General features: G+C 36.8%; 1 protein-coding gene and 1 pseudogene across 1 annotated transcript; both read right to left on the bottom strand.

The window, feature by feature from the left end:
- Window positions 1-3049: 3049 nt before the first annotated feature.
- LOC103415594 (aldehyde oxidase GLOX1-like) lies at window positions 3050-4871 on the bottom strand (annotated as a pseudogene).
- A 15630-nt stretch (window positions 4872-20501) lies between these two features.
- LOC103455887 (uncharacterized) lies at window positions 20502-21834 on the bottom strand. Its single transcript, XM_008395500.4, has one exon. It carries the CDS (start codon window positions 21600-21602, stop codon window positions 20802-20804), a length of 801 nt encoding a protein of 266 aa, XP_008393722.2. The 5' UTR covers window positions 21603-21834; the 3' UTR covers window positions 20502-20801.
- Between the last annotated feature and the right edge of the window lie 1212 nt (window positions 21835-23046).

The following is a 23046-nucleotide window of genomic DNA, read 5'->3' as shown; positions in this document are numbered from 1 at the left end:
TCACAAGAATATAACCACTGTTAATGTTGGCAGTAAGGCATTCGTGCTTGTGCTTTCTGTCATTGAGTTGCATGGAATTAATGAAGATTCTGAAGCTGATCACATTCCTTCTTGTAAGGTAGCTAGCCCTTGGAAGATTTATGTATGAGATATGGTTGTCGAAACTGTAGGAAATAGTTATCACAAGCGCGAGCGAGGTGATATGCGGGATGCCATGAAATTTCACAGTGACTTTGTGAAAAATATGGCAACCATCCAAAAACCAGCTTAATTTCTGATCTTAGGGCCATATAGTATTGCATTCCACTTCTTGGAAACTACCGTAAACCGTGCCAAGCTTTTGAGAGGCAGCTTTGTGAGAATTTTCTAGGATTTCTCTCATGCCTCTAATTTTTCTGCTGAAGCGGAACCCGAAGGAATAGCTTCTTTGGATTTGTTAGGGTGCCACTGCTCAAGCAGTAAAAAGGTATAACCTCTTCTTTGACATTATATTGTCTAAATATTTCAGTTTAGTCATCAAAAGACTCTAGACTTTAGTATCACATAAGAGACATGAAATTTCTCATTTCCATGGTTTAAATTGATGAATTTGGATGATTTTTTTTCCTTGTTTTAAGGGTGATGCTAATTCAAGTGTATCAATTTTGTGTCTAAATATTTTGTTGTTCTTTGTTGAGATATGGTCCGTAGCAATCCTAAACGCTATCTTTTTCTTTTGAGACGAAACGGTGAGGACATTCGAAATAACATCCCAAAGCTCTTCAATCCAAATAAACTTTAACAAAACATAAATGGCCAACTTGGTCAAATTACTTAGCATTGTACTAGTGGATTTGAGGGCAAGGAATCTTGACGGTATTATGCCTATAAAGATGAGATAGAAATTAAATTGCATTATCATGTCTAAATGTTTATCAATTAAACCACTCTAAACACTAGTATCATACTGTAAGTGGGAGTTTTTGGTGTCTTTCTTAGATGGTTAGCTTCAATACTAAATTATTATTAATGACCCATTATATATATATATGTGACTTAGCTTGAATTCTCAACTTCTTAATTTTCTTTACTATTAATAAAACATCTTTTTCGGTCGAGAAAGTAACACATCTATTTAATACATTATAGCCCATTTTGTAAGGGTGATGTTCTTTAAATACACAAAACTAAGACTTGTTGATACAATTTAAAATACAAATGAAGCCATATAAAACAGTTCATAGGGCACATCTATCAAATCGCGCATCATAAGGTGTGTTGATTTTGTGTGGCAACAAAATTTTATTTGATTTTTATATTCACCAAATATTCTAATATTCCAATACTGATTTTCTTAATTTCCAAAAAGCTTCAATTAATTTTAAGAGTAAATTACATAGTAGCCCTTCAGGTTTGAGGTCAATTACAACCTCATACAACAACTTTAAAACATTTCACTTTCATACATCCAGTACCATTTTATTTCAAAATAACACCTCCGTTAGATTTTCCATCCATTAGTCTGTTAAATGCTGACGTGGCTGCCACATTTGTGCCACGTGGCTGCCAAATGTGCGCCACGTGGAAAAAATAATAATTTTTTATTACCCTATTGAACAAAAAAAAAAAAAAAAAACGAAACCATGTTCGTCTTCCCCACTCTCTCTCTCTCGAACCCCATACCCCCCAAAATCCCCAGATCCAAAACCCAAAATTCCCAGATCCAAAATTCCCAGTTCTCGACCTTCAACCACCACGAGAATCTCATCCCGATTATCCACTCCCAAGCTCCCCAAACCGCCATTTTTCACCACACCCCCTCTCTCTCTCTCTTACCCAAGCCACTGCCATTATTCATTTCATCAACCCAAAAGACAAGAGCCACCCCCACTTCACCACTCGAACAGATGCAGCCACCCACCCACCCATTTTATCTCAATCCAAAACCAAAGCCTCTCCTAACCCACCCCAGAATCCAATAGTTTCAAGGAATTGTAGAACCTCACAATTTCAAAAACCAAAAACCCACTTCAAATTTCAATCTTCTCTCTCTTCGTCTTCTAGGTTTTTTTTTTTTAATCAATTCTCTCTTCCTTTTCTGGGTTTTGCGGCAGAGGATGGTGGGTTTGCGCTTGACGGGAGGAATAGTGCAGGGACTCGGCATTATACATTGCCGCCGCCCTCCCATTTGCTTTCGGGTAAGGATGGACAGAAAGCTTTGAGGAGTCCATATATGCCTCTGCGCCTGCAAAAAGAAAAAGTGAAGGAAGATACAGCAGCTGCCAAAGCCAAGGCAAAAGGGTTTTGCTTGTTGGGCTTTAGAAATTTGGATTTAGGGTGGGGAAAGATGGTAGAAAACCACACAGCAGCCGTGCGGGGGAGGGGGCGATGGTCGTTTGGACGGGGAATGTTTTTGGAGGCGCAGTGGGGAGGGAAATGGTTGCGGGTGATGGGGGATGGGGGAAGGGGTGGGTGTTGGGGGGTGCGAGGGTGGGCACGGGTGGGGATTCTGGGGAAGGAGATCTGGTTTTTTTTTTTTTTTTTGTTCAATAGGGTAATAAAAAATTATTTTTTTCCACGTGGCACACATTTGGCAGCCACGTGGCACAAATGTGGCAGCCACGTCAGCATTTAACAGATTAATGGATGGAAAATCTAACGGAGGTGTTATTTTGAAATAAAATGGTACTGGATGTATGAAAGTGAAATGTTTTAAAGTTGTTGTATGGGGTTGTAATTGACCTCAAACCTGAGGGGCTACTATGTAATTTACTCTAATTTTAAATTAATCAGTCAGAAAAGTCTGATATCAACAATTTCCCTAAGAGTAATGCTAGGAAGATTAAATTTGTAAACTAAGTTTTGTAAACTAAATAACATAGAAGTTGATGATTAAATTATTACTTAAACTGATAAACGTGCTCATTTCTTATTAGTGATACATCATTTAGTTTACAATTTTAATCTATAAATTTAATTTCCGTAACATTACTCTTTACTTGAATTACAAACGTGTTGAAACAAAGCGCATTATAAGTCACTCTTGTATCCAAAACTTGAGCCAAAAAAGTTCGATGGAAATTAAATACAACTTTATTCATCAGAACTAAAGAAAAAAATTAGAACTTTAGTAAAGTTACAAATATAAAAAGAAGTACGAATACAACTTGCAAAGTGGAATCAAGTTGTTCTGTCTATGAACATTTTTATTTTTTTAACTCACAATTAATCATGCTCTTTTATTTTAAAATTAAAAAAAGAAGAGGAGAGAGCAATATACAAACTGTATAATATACCTTTCATGTCATCACAAAATTTGGACCCAGATGCCTTCACTTGGAATTTGCTGATGCACCACATATAGAAGATAATATCCGGAAGGCGCAAGATTACCGGAAGCCGGCGTCGTCACCTGCACTTGGTACGTCATTTCCCATACCTTTCTGACGGTCTCCGCTGCAAGAACCAGCAGCCTCTGATTCATTGAGAACGAATGTGTATTAAATGACGGCGCCACCATCGTCACCGACACCAAATTCGTTGCTACGTTTCCCGTCAATGAAAACCGAATGAATAGTTTTCTTCCATAACTGATTTTAGCTTGTGATTTGGGATCAATGATTCTCGGACGCAACTTCGAGTTCTTGGCATCCAAATAATCAGGACTAAATGCCTCTAATCTCAATTCTGTTGGGAATAGCTCGTCGGCTAACTCGTAATTTTCATGAGGGTTACTATCTCCAACGAGTACCCTACCATCACGTAATAATACCGTGGTGGAATGGTACATTCACGGTATGGTAGCAGGGTTTTGCTTTTCAAACAGCTTTATCTGGTCGGTACACAAGTGGTTCCAGCACAGGATTCTGTCTGAGTTCCCAACCTGCACTCCCAAAAGATGCTCCGTTGATGATCACAACGGTGCCATCCGGGAGCAATAGCATGTCACGCATGACTCTAGCTTGAGGCATAGTCTCCACAACCCACTGCGGGTTCGGGTCGTTTATTTTGATATCCGATCGCATGTGTTTAGAGCTTCCACAAAAATACCCTTTGTTGCCTGAATATAAGACCCTTTCGGAGCTCCACAGCAGACCAAAGCCTCAGCCTCAATAGATGGAGCCGTCAAGTTCCTTAACGGCAGAAAAACGGCTGACCCGGTGCTAGGGTACGACCTTGGGTCGCCGCCGGGTATTTGCGGGTAGGTTAACCACGTTGTTCTTCGCATAATCAAACAAAATAGCTCGATTATTTGTGAAAATAAATAAATTCCCATCGACGTTGAGGAAAACATAAGGGTAAAGATTGTTTTCTTCGTTGGGGTCGTCAGTCTGCACAAGGAAAGGCAAGCTGTGGACATTGCTCAAAGACTCGGTCTTTGGATAAAACTCATAGTTGAACTCCCGCCTTCCGCCGATGATGATCTGCCGTCCGTCTGGCAGAATATGATTGGTGGCGTACCAACGGCGCACGCCTAATAAGGTATTCTAGTACTCCTTCCAATCACAACCCTTGCAGGGCTAGAAAACGCTAACGCGATGCTCTCCGTCGTTGAAGCCCCCGGTTTGGATCAAGTTGCCGTTGGGAGCTACCGAGCCGGAGGAACAACAAACATCGGATTGAACCGTGAGGGGGCGGAGGGTGTTGGTTTGGAAGTCGTACTCTGCAGAGTGGGCTGTGCAGTCGTTTCGGTCACATGAACCGTTCGCTAGGGACAAGTTGGATTTGCCGAAGTCGGTGCGGTCGAACATGATGACGCGGTCGTTGCGGAGGAGTTGCATGTGCATGGCGGAAATGCCGACGCTTTCCTGCAAGAGCTGCCATTTCCCACCAGCAACGTGAGTAGTGGGGAGAATTGAAATAACAAGAGAACTAATGACAAAATCATAAGATCAGAAACTATACTAATTGGCTTCATTTTTTTCTCGTGTTTTTTTAGTATTTTGAAGCTCTTAATTTTCCTGGGTCAGAAAATAACTTCATTCAAAACACATCCTTGCCCGGAAAAAGCAACCGAGCAGGGTGAAAAACAAAAAACAATACAAAGAAAACCCCGGCAAAACAATCATTGGAGAGATGGAAGGGTTTGAATCTCTTAATTTGTGCTTCAACGCTATGTGAGTGATCTGCTTCAACTCTCAACCTGGACCTCTTTAAATATTAGGGTTTGAGCTACACACATGTATTATAATCGCGTGGGACCGACAAGGTGACCGGTAAGCGATAAGGATTGTTGTAGTTGAAGCGCGCTTTTAACATAATTAATCTGATATTTCACAGTTAGAATGCTAGCTAGCTAATCAAGCTGGCTAGAAGCCACTGGAGTGAGCTTAGTGATGAGGGCAATTAAGTAGAGTGATGCAATGTATAGAAGTAGACCATCCAGAATAATGAACCTATGATTACTTTTTTGGGGGGAGAATTTTTCTCATCACCTTAAATTTTGGTGTATGTTTATCATACACCTAAACATTTGTCACATGTCATATGGCTTTATTTTTTAGGTCATATTTTCTTGATCATATGATGTGGATATTGATGATTAAATTCTTTCTTCAATGATTTAGAGAAGAGTCCAACCATCAACCGCCACATTATGTGATTCACAAAATATAATTCAAGTAGATGATCTCTCTAGCATCACCCTTAGATCTAAACTCAATTCCTTAAACAAGTTTTAAGTAAACCCTAAGAAAGAAAAAAAAAACAAAAATTTTACTCGTAACACTTCTCTAATACAGATATAACACACATGTGTTTGTAGGTCTTAACTCTATCAACAAATATAGTGTGAAAAACATAATGATGTGGCATTACTCTTAAATTTTTAGAGTGCTTATAACAACTCCCACTATTTTTTTTCTTCATTTTACGTTATTCTTTTGTTAATTGGAGCTGCTTTTATTAGGTTATTCCTCCCAATACCTAAATCAATACCAAAAAAATAATATTTTTTTTACATAAAGATTGATACTTTGGAAAATAAATATGTTGATGCACAAATTCAGTGAGGACTTTGGTACAACAGAAAGTGTTAAGTTTGTGACCTTCGCTAGATTGCTCCGATCACTAGTGTGGATAAGTATGTAAATGAATAGAGACATGAAAGCAAACATAAGATATACGTGGTTCACCAAGATTGGCTACGTCCACAGAGTAGATAAGTTCTCATTAATTGTGAAGGGTTTACACAAGTACATAGGTTCAAGCTCTCATTTTGTGAGTACTAGTGAATGATTTAGTACAAATGACATTAGGAAATATTGTGAGAGAATGATCTCTATTTATAGAAGAGAGTTTCTAGTTTCATTCTGACATTGACACGTGTCGTGTTGTGATTGGCTTCTGATGTTGACACGTGTCTGATGTGAAAAATAAGTTAACACACAAAATTAAACCCTCTTTTTATCAATTGTAGTAAAGTATATAAGTAGGGATCGTTCTAGGCCGGGGATTAGGAGGGATTGCTAAATCACTTGGAAACTGACTTGAAAACGTAAAAACAAAGTTTAAAACACTAACTAGACTCAAAGAATGCAAAACTATACTTTAAAACACTAAAACAAACCAAAAGACTCAAAACAGCCCCTAAACACTCAAAACTACCTTAAACACACAATCTGGGCAGTTTTGGGACTCTAACACAAACTTGGACGAATTTTGGTTTTCTAATAAACTAAAACACTTAAAAACATAATCTAAGACAAGTTCTAATTAATATGACTCAAAGAAATAAGATGGGGTTGATTTTGGACGAAAATAATTAAATTAAGACAAGAACAAAGTAAACAAATTCTTAGACAAATTTAAGTGAATCAAAATAGATTGTAAAATGAATTTGAATGAAACTTATGGATGGAAGGCTAGCTAGGAGGTTCTTCTCCACACATGTCACACTTGCATACAAAACGATTTCCAGTTGCTTTTCGATAAGCTATGAATACTCAACGCCCCAAATTAACTGTGAATTGCACTAATTAACCCTCAGTTTTTCCACAAGTTATTGGGTTAGATGATTGCATATGACAACCCAAAACATTCCCTACAAGTTCCCTACATGAATTGCATAATAGAGATACAAGCAAAAATCATTAAGTTCGATGAAAAACATAAGCATTGACGAGACACTCGTTACTATGATTTGCATGAAACTTATGCCAAGAATTTACTTAACGTGATTGTGACTAGCAACCTTCACTACTTGTGAATATAAGTTCATAACGATTAGGTGAAACTCCCTTATATTCTAGCGTTAAATTCATGCATGAAAATTAAGCGTGCACTCTCAACCAACATACACAAATCATTTCTTATACGATCGGATAAGTAAATTGAATTCACAACGTATGAATCACAATTGGATGTAATCAAATCATATTGCAAATATGAACATGGTTTCGAATCACCCCCTAACTAAGAGGGGTTTAGTTCCTCATACTCACAAAGCAAAGATACATAAAATTAGACATTAAAATCAAAGGAAAGAAAACATCTAAAATGCTCCAACTTGGGTAGCAAGTGCATCCAAGAATTCTCCTTTGCTTGCTTGCGGCAGATTGCTTTGTGGACGGATTTTTGGGTAGTTTTATGATGTAGAATGGATGGGGAATGGTATGGAAAGGTTTAGGGTAAGTGTGGAGGAGTGTTTGAGGGTTGGAGGGTGGTGGAGAGCTAGGCAAAGAGGGTGGAAGAATGTGGAGTGGCTGTTATGTTTTCTAGGCACTAGAATGGTGTTTTTGGGGTGTTTTGCTACCTAGGGTGAGTATGGACGAATTTCTGTGATGAATGGTGAATATGAGAGTGTGAACCCTTTGCCAAGGGGTGTAAACATGTATATATAGGCTCCAAAAACCTTAGAGAATCAGGTTAGGCTAGGGAGAATGCACGGCAAAGAGTGTATGTGGTGTGCAATGGTCCAAGGGTGAAAATGAAGTGATGATGCAAAGTGTGAAGGGTAAAATGGAGTGGTCTTGTAGCTAGGGGGCATGAATGATTGTGTACATTGCATAGAGATGGAAAGGGAGGTGACAATGTGTCAATAAATGGGTCAAAGGTGCAGCAACATGTGGTACACAAGGCATGGGATTCCAAATGTGAATGATGGAGCATCAATTGGTGCATGTTATGGTTGTGAAAGTTGTATAAAATTTTGTGGGTGAAGGGAACAAGAGGTATCAAGCAATTAAGTGTAATAATTAAATGAATTGAAGCATGAAATCAGAAATTATGTAGGGGACAAGAGTGATCAAGCATGGCATGGGAATCCAAAGGGAATTCTATGTTGTTTTGCATGGCAATGAAGGCAAGTTGGGGTGACAAATTTTTGGGCTGAGTTCTTCATCTTTTGGACCATAATTCTTCACATTATTGGCCTCTTTAGTTCTCAAATTCGTCCATCCACTTTGGCCCAAATATGTGACATGCATTCCAAGCTCCATTTTGCTCCAAAATGCTCCAAAATGCATCTTCTTGCCTACTTTGTCCATAAAATCTGAAAACACACGAAAATGACTTTAAACATTAAAATAACTAAGGAAACACGACATAAATGCGCAAGAACAAGCCAACTAAGTCGCATAAATATGCTCCTATCAGTGTCGCGCTATGATTGGCTTCTGATGTTGACACGTGTCGTGCTGTGATTGGCCTCCTGGTTGGAGGGAAACTCTTCTGGGTCCTTGACGGTATAACGTTGACCGGTGCTCAGTAGTTTCGGGAATGGTCAAGTATGGTACAAACAAAATAAATAAAGATTGATACTAATTTTCATCGGAAGAAACACTAATTAATATATAAATTGTAAACTAAATGACATGAAAATTGATGATTGAATTATTACTTAAGTGTCAATAAATGTACTCATTTCTTATTGGTGACACATCATTATGGTTTGCAAATTTAGTCTGAAAATTTGGTCTCGCTAGCGTCATTCATGTTTGTATGTTTGGGGAAGTTAATAGGGCGACAGGTTTATATATTAGAAAAATAATAGGGAGACTATCTTTTTAGATCATATTTTATATGTGGTGATTGATGGTTGAATTTCTTTTTTAATTGTTGAATCTTAGTATTACGGTCCGATGGTATTCATCTTCACTTGGAAGTTTTAAGTTTGAATCTCATGGATGAGAAATTTGTTACAATTAGGCTGCCCAGTGTGTGACTTAGCCGAATTCTTTTGCCCTTAATGTAAAAATATTGATGTACTCAAAAAATAAAAATAAATCATCAACCGTCACATTATATTGTCACATTAAACGGTCTACAAATATAGTTTTAAGATATTGTCTCTCTAGCATCTATTCCATTAACTCTCTCTCTCTCTCTCTATATATATATATGGATGTGTTATTCACACACTTCTTTTTACTTCATACACACCCTCTTCATTTGCGGTCGTCGGATCGACTAAATTAAAGAATATCAAATGACATAAATTAACAAGGTGTGTGTGAGAAGTAAAAAAAGGTATATGGATAACACATCCCTATACTATTTTGGTCAAACGTCCCTACAAGTTTATCCACGCATCCGTTTTTACTTTTCATACATCATTCTCAATTTTCAATCATTAAATTAAATAAATTGGAGAAGATCAATATCAAAACATTAACAACGATATATGAAGGTAAAATTGAATGTGTGAATAGCATTATCCTACAAATAAATCCCTCGTTTAATTTATTTTAATCATATTCTTACTTTTAATTAGATTATCTAATCTGGGACCTGAAGGCTGAGCCGCTGAAGGATGGGCCAGCACAGTTTCCATTCCCATTTATTTCACTTTAACAAAGGACCTGAACATCCCATTTTTCAAATAAATAAATAAATAAAGGACCTGAACATCCCATTTTCCAAAAAAAAAAATAAATAAATAAAGGACCTGAACATCCAGAAGCAAAAGCTTGAATAATACACATGCAAAAAGAAAGAAGCTTTTGGCATAAACAGCCATGCTGATATCTACACTGTCATTAATCACGTTTTCGTGAGCTTTTTCTCTTTGCCATTGATTCTTTTAGTTAGGAGATACTCTTTTATAAATAAAGATATCATGCGACAATTATTTAATGGATGTCGAGTGATTTACTTTTTGAACACGTGATAAATATTTATTGGACGAATGATATCATCAGATTACGTCTTAGTTACAACTTGTAAGAAATAATCCCTTATATTTTCTTATTTATGTTAAGTAAACATGTTATCCACTTTTTTACTAATGTGCATAATATTTCTTGCAGTCAAATATATCTATTATACGATTTGATCGCCATCTTTTTCGATTGATCTTCATTTTTATTTTTCAACGTACTTACGGGCAAGTAAAAACTACCTGTTGACTATAGTTGACTGTCAGCTCATATGCCATCTCAGCATAGTTAATTTCTTAGAAGTCTGTTATAACAGTATATAGTCAGGGGCAATGGTTATAAGTTAGTTTGTTAATAAGCTTTTGTTTAGTATTTACGAAAGCTCTCTGAGCTATATGTACAGAATGTACTACTCATTGTAATTATTCAGTAAAAATAACAAAGTTCCAAATTCTTCATTTTGTTGTAAAATCGACTGTGGGTGCAGTGGAATAAATGAAACAAGACACAAAATTTACGAGGTTCCTCTACAGTCAGTGTGACTGGAGTACGTCCTCGGGGCAGCAGCGGCGCTTTCATTATAATTTGAAATAATAGGAGTACAAAGATAACTCTCTCTATTATCTCCTCTCATCTTCCTCTATTCTCTCTCTTCCTCTTCCTTCCTTCCTCTCTTTCTTTCCCGTGAACTCTTCACATCTATCTATCCCTTTGTTGTGTTTCATAAGGCTTGTTTTTATACAAGTAAATCACATGCTAAATAGTGGAAGGGCAACTTGCCCATTATTTGAGTGGACATCCATTTCTACAACACTCCCCCTTGGATGGCCACAAGTCTTCGATTGACTCGTTAAAATCTTGATTTGTTTTGAATGCTCCCCCTGATGAGTATCTCCCCCAGATTTCAAATCATTTAGGTTGATCGTTGATCGTTCTGCTTTAGTCTCTTAGTAAGAAGAGTTGCTAAAAGAGTTGCTTTACTTGTTGTTAACTTTCCACAGGTTTTTTCTTGAACTGGGTTGTAGGACTTTCTGCTAGACTAGCATCCAAAGGTCTGAATTTACTCCTTTTATCTGGAGCGGAATTTGATTCAAGAGTAGTGAACACTTGATCTTGAATCGGACTTGTGATTTCTTTAAGGACCTTCGAGGCTTGATCTTGAATGAAATTGGACCATGAGGAGCTTCATGTGGCAAGTGATCTTCAGTTTTGTCAGGGATGAATCAGCACGCGTTTGTTGCGTTTGTCTCCACATGCTTCAATGTATCATTTTCACTTTCCTTACTTGCTCCCCTTGCTTAAGTCGTATTTTCACTGCTTTTCCCCCCATGCATATGTGGCATCTTCTCTTGTAGGATTTGTCCCCTGGTGCAGAAGTGGAATGCAAACCCTTGCATTTGGATGGTTCATCACTTCTTGGTGACTGGAGACCCAACTCCAACCGTTGAAGATGACTACTCGAGAGCAATACTAGGTAAGCAATCAGGAAAGGTTCCAGGCAATCGGTTCCTTACCGGGAGTTTGAGTGGAGGTTCCGACATATTGCTTTCCTTATCCTTGTCTTTGCAGGCAAGAACATGGACAAAGGAAAGGACAGGGAGATTGCATGATATGAGATAATCTTGCTCTGGTCCCTGAAGATATGTGATAATCTTGCTCTGGTGTGACATGTTTGAAGAGGTATTCTCGGAGAGGAAGAAAACTGAGTATTTCGAGATGCTATGTTGAAGATGCATTCTCGGAGATGAGGAAGAGTTAGGTATTCTTGCAGTGTTGCAGGTCTGCCTTGTTATGGAGAACAGAGGTCGACATATATAGAGATTTCTCAATAGCAAGTGGTGGTGCTGTGCTTTTACTCTTGTCAGCAACTGTGGTGTAAATAGAACAGTAAGATTTACGCGTTTTCAACTTTGTCAGAGATCTTTGACAAAATTGCACGCGACATCTGAAAAGCTGGGATTACGTCTGAAAAATGCCAACGAACTTTATTCAGGAAAATCTGGCTTTTTGAAATTCGGAGAGCCGTGTCGCTTCGATCTTTGAACAAGCGGCTCTGTTGCCTCTTCTTTTATAGAGACATCAATTGCGTTCAAGAGTATGCTCAGAAAGTTGCTGCCTGAGAAATTTCCACCTTCTTGCACTTCTGAAATTTTATTTGACCTCTGTTTTTCCTTCATCATTTCTGAAAAATGACTTGCCCATCTAACATTTGCTTAGATTTGAGTCTTATGAGTGATACAGACGAGCAGCGTCAGGATAATATATGGCGCCCGTCCTTCTTATCTTCTAATGGTCCTCTTACGGTTGGGGACTCTGTGATGAAGAATAACATAACCGCTACTGTGGTAGCTAGGAATCTTCTCACTCCAAGGGATAACAAGATCCTTTCAGAACGGTCTGAAGAGTCGGCCATTCAAGACTCCTTGGCTCTCAGTGTTCAGTGTGCTGGCTCTGTGTCCAATATGGGCCAACGCCTACTTGCTCAAACTCGCCAAGTTGAATCATTGATGGCGGAGGTGGCAAGTCTTAAACAAGAGATCAGAGGGCTCAAGCACGAGAATAGGGTGTTACACGTGCTTGCAAATAGTTACTCTACGAGCATGAAAAGAAAGCTCGTCCAACTGCAGGAATCCGAAAGTCGGATTCAAAGTGATCACCAGAGGTTCGTTGCTAGATTCCGAAAGCAACTGATGCCTTCCCCTTCTGGTGTTTTGTTAAGTACTGGGGTGCCACATGATCAATCTCCAGTGCCTCCCCCTTCTGGGGTACTTCCGAGTACTGAGGCTTCACATGAGCAACCTTTGTGAAGGCTCCATCCTGTTTGTTTGTTTTAACTCATGTGTATGTATATATCTGTAATTTCTTGGAGATATTAATAAATAAGCTTTATTTCATTCAATGTATTGTGCCAAATACAATAAAGCATATACTTCACTAAGATGTGGTACTTCTGGACCAAATATTAATTTATCTTTACCCTCACGAAGATAAATGATTATTCTTAGTGTCTTCATCATATGAGTATTCAACTCATAATCTTCAATCCATATGATTCTTTTAATATCATAAATATCATGGATAAGATTCGTGTTGGTAGATTGTTCGATCTGCAGCTCGAGACAATAATTCCTTCAACACTTTATAATTTTTCTAGACTCTTCAGGAGTCCCAATTTAATATCATCAACTCTTCAAGAGTTATAATTTAATGTCATTGACTCTTGCAAGAGATTTTAGTATGTTGCAACAATATCATAATGATAGTACTCACTAAGGCAATTTATATCATCCATTGGTATTGAGTACATATTTTATGTTTTACCCTTCAGAGGCTTACTTCAAGCAATTTGAATCCTTCAAGGGTTTTCTACACTTCATGACACATTTTCCTTTGGAATTTATACAGAGCAATTTGCTCCCATGTGTACTTGAGGGATTTACTTATGGAGATATAATGTGAGCGACTCACAACCCTTCGTATATAATTCTCCATTCATATGAACTCGTTTACAACCTTGTGTCATATCATGTAAGTGTATTACACTATATTACAAATGCCCATATATAACCTCCTTGGTTTAACATCATTTGGCTATTTGTATTGTATTCAAATATATATAGGTTCATTTGCCCACGTTCTTACAAAATTTGTAATGGAATTGCCTTTCTCCATTTTTGGCCAATAATTTTTCTTTTGTCGACGAACAAAAGAACGTGACTTAATATTAACACAGCTTATTGATGAATTTAGTAGCTACTTGTAAAAACCAAAATTACCATTGGTTATCATCAATCCGTGATCCCATACTCTCATGTGCACGCGCATGCATAAAAACTTTTCATTTCTTTGGATATCCATTGCCTCTTCAAGGGCATGACGCTATCTCTTCCAGGATAGTCATAATTGAGAGAATGTGGATCATAACCTCCTCTTGAGCGTTATAGAGCTTGGATTTTAATCTCCACTTCCGGGAGTTGAGTCATTGGAACCTATATGTCTATTATGCTTCATGTATGAGACATCAACATTCCCATGTCTGTGGATTGTCCTATCTGGGACGTGTATCCATGCGGCGACTGTCATGCTTCTGGCATGCAACAGTTATGCTTCGGGAATGCAATAGTTCAGTAGTGCCATATTATTCTTCTTTCGAATAACTGAACCTTTTGAGTCTAAAAATCTGCCACGCTTCAGGCGTGCAATAGATAAATCATTTACTGTCTCATTATTTTGTCCAACAGGGACATCAATTCTTGTAGGCACATTTGCAGTAAGTATATGTGATTTCATCACTTTCGTTGCATCATTCAATTATTTCAATTTCATTTTCTCATTGTTTGTTTCGTGAATCAAAATAAGACAAATTCTCTTCGTTCTTCTGGAACGGTCTTTTCTCATCATTCTTCTGGAATGATATTTTCTCATCGTTCTTCTGGAACGATGTTATTTTCTCCCCCTAATGGCAGGAAAACTGTCTTATCAAAATCATAGTCCGCAAATCATGCGGTAGACATATCCCTAGTCAAGGGTTCCAAATATTGAATGATAGATGATGTTCAACATCAATGCCTAATCTACGATGATGCCTCATTTCAGTACGTTGTGGCAGTCTTACATGCACATAGATAACACAACCAAAAACTCGTAAATGTATAATGTTTGGCTAGTTCCCAAACACGAGTTGTACTGAGAAGTATTGATGGTTGATAATATGTCTCAACCGAATTAATAATGCATTATGTAAAGTTTACATGTTCCCATGTAGAAAATTGGCAATTTTGTTTTTTTGAGCAGAGCGTTGGTAATCAATTTCACCCACTTAATAAATGTTTCTACTAAACCATTTTAAGTATGGACATAAGGAACTTCTGGTCCTTGTTTAATAGTCTGTGAACCGAGACTCTTATGTCCTTTATTATGGTTAAGTTGAGGCACTGCGGCACTTTAAACTTACGGTACTCATCAAGGAATTTCATGTCCTGATCTTCAGGATCAAAGGACTTCATGCCTGATCTTTTTGTATGATGGAACTTCGGGTCCTATCATTTTATGTGATGAGGATCAAGAAACTGCAGGTTCTGATCTAATCAAGGAACTCTGGGTCCTTGTTATACTCATTGTAACAAAAGATAAGTACAATAAATAAATTAAAGCAATAGACGGTAATTCCAGCCATAATGAATAAAAATTGCATTTAAGTAAATAAAGCTTGTGACAAGGGCTTTAATTCAGCACCATCAAAACTTAAAGCAATAGGCGGTAAAACCGTCCATGGTAAATAAATTGCTTTAAAGTAAATAAAGCTTGTGACAAGGACTTTGATTCAGCACCATTCACATAAATATCAAAGCTTTAAAGCAAAGGGTAATAATTCTACCCACTATAAATAAATTGCTTTAAATAAATAGAACTTGTGACATGGGCTTTAAACCAACACCATGCACATAAATAAATATATAATTTTATTATTTCTTTTCATAATGGTGATGGTCTCATCAACTTCCCACTATCAACTTTATTATTATTTTTTATTATTTCTTCCCTTCACTTCTGTCGGGGCACCCATCCAAATTGTCCTTATTTTATTAATGTTTTCATTTCACAACAACAAGTCCTTTTAGTTACTCAGGAAGTAAAAGTAACAATAAGTTCCAATTGGTGTTCCTCCTCCGGTGAGTTTCGAAAAAGTCGAAACGGTTCCCATAAGTTTTGGAGTCAAGAGTGTCTGCAACTTATGAGAAGATCAAACCGTTAGATTTAGTTCAAATTTTAGTATGATATGGATAAGAGGATACCAAACAACTTTCGTGAAGAAACAATTTCGATTTGAGCTACAGAAATAGAGTTATGGTACTCATAAGGTGGCTGTCCAGTTTTCTGCGGAAATTGGAAACTGGTTTAGTATTTCAGACATCTGCAACGATCGCACCGTTAAAGTTTTCTGAAATTTTGATATGTTGTAGATATTGAGTGGACGAACAACTTTCAAGAAGAAAGTATTTTAATCCGAGGTCCGCAAGTTGGAGTTCAGAGGCTGTTTACATTGCTGTCAAATTCTTTACGAATTTTGAGTATGTACTCTTTTGCTTCTGCAAAGGATGATATACAGTCATACAACAATATATATAGTTGCTTCAAGAAAATCAATTGTACTGAGATTTGAAGATTAAATGAAAATTGTTTCTTATCTGTGAGATTCCAGTTGAAGGAGGTGAACATGATTTGTGGCGTTGTGCTTTCCACTGACATAAGAGCTTCTCGTGCTGATAACGTGTTGTAAAATCGACTGTGGGTGCAGTGGAATAAATGAAACAAGACACAAAATTTACGAGGTTCCTCTACAGTCAGTGTGACTGGAGTACGTCATCGGGGCAGCAGCGGCGCTTTCATTATAATTTGAAATAATAGGAGTACAAAGATAACTCTCTCTATTATCTCCTCTCATCTTCCTCTATTCTCTCTCTTCCTCTTCCTTCCTTCCTCTCTTTCTTTCCCGTGAACTCTTCACATCTATCTATCCCTTTGTTGTGTTTCATAAGGCTTGTTTTTATACAAGTAAATCACATGCTAAATAGTGGAAGGGCAACTTGCCCATTATTTGAGTGGACATCCATTTCTACAACACATTTGTCTCTTTATTTCTCTCTGTTACAATTCTTCATTTCGTCTTCTACAAGATATCATTTCTTCTTCGTTTCTTCTACAAGATATAATTTCTGGTTTCTATAATTTCTAAGAGAATTGTCATTGGTACTAATTCTAATGGTGCACTCTGAACTTTCTATATTTAGAAAGAAAATACTCTTATATGAAGTGTACAATTAGATTATTGGAGTGTCAATAACAGTTTTCATTTTTTAATTGTAGTATTTATTTAGGATTTCTTATGTCAAACCCTATATAGATTGTAACTATTGTTATTTATTAATTCAATGAGTCATATTTCTACTTCACAGCTTCATTGCTAAACTATTTTAAATTTGTTTGATTTTCGGCAGGATTGATCATAAAATGTTGGAACTAAAAATAAACAATTCAAATCATCGTGTAAAATTGCAAAATGAGAAAGAGTGGCGAAAATTAGAATCAGAATGTTTAAATAAGGAGGTTTCTAGCTTTCTTGTCTAATTAATTGATGTATCAACCAAACGTTTTTAGTTCAGTTTTAGACACTGGACCATATAAGTTGAAGTTCTTAATTCATAAACCTGAAGAATGACTTAACCACCATGCGTGCTTGTTAACCACCAAACTGTACGAGTCAAACCTTTGATTCATGAACTTAGAAGCATTTGAGGGAATAAATCAGTTTGCATACCAGCAGGAGACATAACCATTTCTGTTGAAGAGACATATAATATTGCAAGAAATATTATTTGACAAGGACCTTGTTTAGCCTAAAGACTTTTTTGATAGGGATTGGATTTGTCACATTAATTTACAGAAAGAAGAATAAACTGCTAACCACTTGGCAAACTTGGACACGAGACAGAGTTGGTTTTTTCTTGCTTTTGGGAATCCTCCGAAATATAATAATAAGAAGAAATATAGTAAGTGTTTCTCTAGTGTTTGACGAAAATGAGTTGTTAAGGAGGCTATACTTATTCTAATTTTTGCATAATTTCTGAATTTTTACGGGTCTTTCTACTATTTTAGCTATTTAGAAAGTTCAAAATAAGTTTATTTTTTAGGGTCGTCTAGTCTATTTTTATCATCTTTGCATGTCTATCAATTCTGGGATCGTTCATGGTGGGATGTTTATTCTTGGAAATTCTCAGGGTTTTGACGCTATTGTCATGGTCAGTTTCTTGTGGTTTCTACTAAGGGATTGGTCATCACAACTCTTTTTATGCAAAATTATCAGCATTTATTATTGGTGTAGAGTTTGCATATCGGTAGGGTTGGCATTGTCTTTGGCTAGAAAGTGACTATTTTAGTGTTATTTCTGCTCTCTATCGACTGATTTTGATCCTCCTTGGCCTTTTCGTACACAATGGTCTATTTGTTTGGATTGCATTCACAAGATGACTTTCTATGCCTCTCACATATATCACGAAGGAAATGTAGTTGCGAACAATTTTGCTAACATGGGCTTGTCTTCTCCAACTTTGATATGACATGATTCCCCTCTGATGGCAATTTATGTCGCTTTATTTTTAGACTATGTTTGCTTTCTTGGCTTCCGCTTCTCAAATTAATGTGCATCTCGGCATACAAGTTTGTCTCACGTTCTTGTTTTTTTTCTTCTTAACCTTGTGATGTTTCTGGCTCTATTTTGCAGGTTTAGATTTTAGGTTCGACTTTAGAAGGGTTAGGTTTCATTTCCCACCCCTCCCTCTTTTCCTTGTATCTTTGTTGTTTTTGCTTCTAGAAGGGTAAGGTTTATATCCCCCTTCTTTTCATGTATTTTTTAATCATTTTTTTCTAGTATTATGAGAGGTTAGGTTTATGTCCCCCCTGACTAGGTGCATCATTTTTTTTTTATATCAATAAAATTCTCCTTGTACCGTCGAGGTTTTCTAATATATATATATATTTATATATATATTCGTCATACATTTTCACACATTTCTGTTAAATTAATATTAAAAAAAAGCTAAATAGTTTCGATTATGATGCTTGTACGGTGAAGATATGTTAATTATAAGTGGGGGGCAAGTTAGTTCTCTGCTAGAGTGGGATTGACTTTTGTTAGGTCACTAGCGTTAAGTGAAGACCTTGACAAGTATTGAAGTGACATATCACACTCATGTCATTTATAAAGCTCTAAATCTCCATACATATCCCTTTTAACTAGATAAAGTTAACGTTGAACTTGGCTAAAAGAGGTCTTGAGGATCCAGAACTCTAAATGACTTCTTAGTAAAAAAAATTCAATATTTGTCTATAGTATCACTTAAAATTAATGAACATCGTCAATTAACACTTGTAAGGTCAACACTTAATACCAGTGACCTAACGAGTATCTGTTGACCAATTTAGAATCACCTCTAGAAATTTGGTTGTTATTCGGACTTAACCCAAAAACGTTAATGTTATACACATCATTGCAGCCCAATAGCCCCATAAGGCATACGGCCCATATTTTGATCAATTAATATTTATTTATTACCCAAGCCCATTTCCAAGTCACTGTGGATAATTGTTTTTCACATGGACGACTGACTTGTCCCACTTACGAGTAACGAATTTTTGCAGTTTAAACATCATACTCTAAAGGTTATATATGAAAAAAATTATTCAAAAAATTATTATTCTAAAGATTATATATGCAAAAAAATTATTCAATTTTGAAATATTTGAGCCACTCATATGTATAAAACAAATGAACAGTTCAATGAGGATGTTACTTATTATTGAAACAGCTAATTGGTGTAACACGTATGGATGACTAAAACATCTCCAATAAATTTTTTTTTTATTTTTTATTTTTTACAGATATGATATGTAGATACCGATTATGATGTTCGGACGATAAACGTTAATCATAAGTGGTGGACATACCAGTAGTGTCACAAGCATTATCCTGCTGTGTGCAGAGTCTTTAGCGAATGGTCTTAACCCCCTATGATAAGAAACATTTTTGGATTAGTGACAAAAAACCGTTGGTTTCAATGGACACCATTATTAGCTAGAGTCAGGCCGGGAAATAGGCCGTAAAAAGCTTCAAGACAAAGTCCCCGCCGGTGTAAAATGTGTACTGCTATGACCTGACTTTCGTTCTTTTTCCTTTTAAATCGAAACTACGTGATCTGATCTTGCATCTCTAGGTTTATTGCATTTCATGGAAACCAAGTAAGCATCGTTTTTTCGCCGTTTCTACTTGATGGAAATGCTAAATGTTGTGCTGGACTTATCTGTTTTGTACAAATTGCGCAAATTGTTGGTTTAGTGTCAGCAAAAACTACAGAGAAATATTGATTTTTAGGTAGTATATTAGGCCGGGGTACCAGATCTTTTCAAGGATTATGTATTAAATTTGTTTGTAGGTTATCCTATCACTCAAATTGTTGAACGTGCTTTATTTCTAGATGTCTAGTCAACTACTGCGCCATAACGAATTAGAGAACTAGCTAATTCTACGTTTCTAGTGACATTTGACCCCTAACAACAACTCATTCGCTAATTCTTTAACATTTATTTTTTTAGGATAGAGCTAACACCACACGTTTACATTGGAATTTGAGACTGGATGTGATTGGAATTAAGTCTAACGACCCAATTTTAGTCTTGCATCTGATCGGATGGGACTTGTAAGATGTTAGTTTTTATCCAATTTCATAAGTTCAGTTTCAATATTTTAAGTTCATTTCAGTCCGGACCGAGCCACCAAACCAACCCTTAATCCTTGATTTAGCTTTTGTTCTGAGAAAATTGTGGTGAATGACTTGAGCATCAAACCAAAAATCTCAAGACCAAAACATGTACTTAACCACATATATCGTGGAATTACAAGACAAACTTCATTAATCACATCTTACAACATGACATCTCCAGACTAATCTCGTACTAATCATCATAATTTACATTTAGAAACAGTCAAAATACAGGGCTTGAATTTTTAGGTTTCAACCCAAGTTGGTACACGTAACCAAAAACAGAACCTTGTCTGGACGTACAGGGCAGCCAAAACTTGACCGAGAAAAAAAAAAAAAAAGAGGAAATATGAAAGAAAGAACCAAGGAATATACGGAGAAAATTCACAAGTCAATAGCATCACCGCGGTCACCAACTTTTCCGGTGACCGTGTTGTTGCGATCGGGGCGTACTGTCGGCCGCCGTGTTGTTACTCTTTGGAGAAGACAATGATCCATGATTATTATTAGTATTATTATTATTATTGTCACTCAATCTTCTACCATGGTCTTTCTTCTTTGATGCTCTTTTTGTCTCGGAATTGCTTTCTTTCAACGTCGGCAATGCGTACCAGCCGATAGACGTGCACAGAATTGCAAACGACCGCCCGAACACTGCCAGCAGCACCAAAATGAACACCACAACCACCGGCAAATAGTAAGAGGGCCTTCTCCACATGCCCAAGTTCATTCCCTTTAAGTTCAATGACGAACGCACCCTCTTATCATTCTTTGGTGGTTGCTGAGCTGCTACTTCTTTTGTGGGCGTGGAGGGCTCAACGGTAAACTTATCCAAACTTCCCGAATTACGCGTTGCATGCTTTTCTTTCACCAGCTGAGTTTTGGTTTTCTCTTTGTGGTCTTCTTTCTTGTTGTCCTTCAACTTGATCACGATCGGGATAGGAGGGGCGTCCTCCTTCGAGTCCTTGAACACGAAGCGGACGAAGGATATGTCTTGCGGAGGCGTTTGCGCGTAAATCTTCTGCCGCTTCTCTTCGAGATCGGCTAAGAGCGCAGAGAACTTGTCGAGACCCCGACTCGAATAGGGGTTCTTGCTGTCCTTGCTGCTTCTCTTTGATCTTCTCGGCGTGGAGCAAGGACTCGAAACGTTTATGGGTTCATCTTGAACGTCTTCCGAGTGGAAGAATCCGCAGCTGAAAGGGCTTAACATTTCAACAAATTCAACGGACTAAAAATGAAATGATTGTCAAACGAGCCTGAGTTTTTGAGTTTTGGTATTTGAGTATAGAGTGATTTGGTTTGATTGGAAGCAAAGAGAGATTATATATATATATATAAGGGGTTGTTTTGCTGTGATTTGATGTGATCTGCTGAGAAGAGAGATCCAAAACGAGCCTCCAGTCAAAGGAATGGTTTGACAAAAGCAAAATGCCACGGAAGCTTCTGCTACCCATATGGATTTTGGGGTGGGTTTGACTTCTTGGAGGGGAAGGAAATAATGCCATATATGCACGTCTGAGATTATTCTTTTGCAAATACGCAGACTCTGGATGTCTGGAGTCTGGACAGAGAAAATGGTAAGAAAATATTATATAAAATTTAGTTAATTACATGGTTTGGTCTTGATGCTTTGCTTGGGGAAGTGGGTTGAAATTTGAATTGGTCCAAATTTACAGAAAAACATTTTTAGTCATAAAATATTGAGCGGCGCATGTAATTGTGAAAATCATAAACGAGTAAGATAATGTCTTCTAGAAGGAGCACTTGGCCCACTAGGACCATGAACTATTAGTTGAAAATGCCATGGAAGTTTGGCGTGTATGGCATAAGAGTATTTACCTTTATTATATGTGTCATTGATATTTTAATTTACAGAGAATGAGAATTAAATTCAGTATATTTAAATAATTTTAATTTATGTCACTTAATACTACGGACTAATAATATTTTTGTTTATTTGTAAGTGAGAAGCTTTAGATTCGATTTTCGCCAAAGGCGAATTTGAACCACATTATTACTAGCTCATTGTGAAACTAAACACCTCCCTTAATGTAGATAATATCGTTTGTCAAATAATAATAATAATAATAATAATAATAATAATAATAATTTTAATCCTAGTTTTTCCTATGTTTACTAACGCATATGGAATCGAAAAAGAAACACCCTTAAAATCTACAGTGTATACTTGAAAATTAGAATTCAAATTACACGACTAGTTCATCTTGCCTCATCTTTTACTTTTTAAGCTCTACAATTCTTACTTATCCAACTCACGTTAAGTAAACTTGCCATGAATTCAATTTCCCCTCCCATTTATAGCTCTAATGATGAAACACATGAATCTAATTTTCATGTATATGAGGACGAAAATGGGAACAAACATTAGACGTCAAACGATTTTAAATCTTGTATTAATTGTATAATTTTGTTAGTCACAAAAGTGAAAAAAAAAAAAAATCTAATGTATGCAAATTTTGTATGGATGTTTATCCATAATTGCATATTTAATTTCCCGGCCATTTTTCAATAACTTGTGGATGACAAAGATTAAATAGAACATCATGTATGCCTTGACGTATTTGATTACGTTTTAGAGCAATGGAGTAGGAGCAAAGCAATAATTGCAGTTATTTTAGTAAGTAATACGATAT

This window comes from Malus domestica, chromosome 15 (genome assembly GCF_042453785.1).
Source record: "Malus domestica chromosome 15, GDT2T_hap1".
Classification (NCBI taxonomy): Eukaryota; Viridiplantae; Streptophyta; class Magnoliopsida; order Rosales; family Rosaceae; genus Malus; species Malus domestica.
This window is presented reverse-complemented; position numbering and strand designations above follow the sequence as displayed.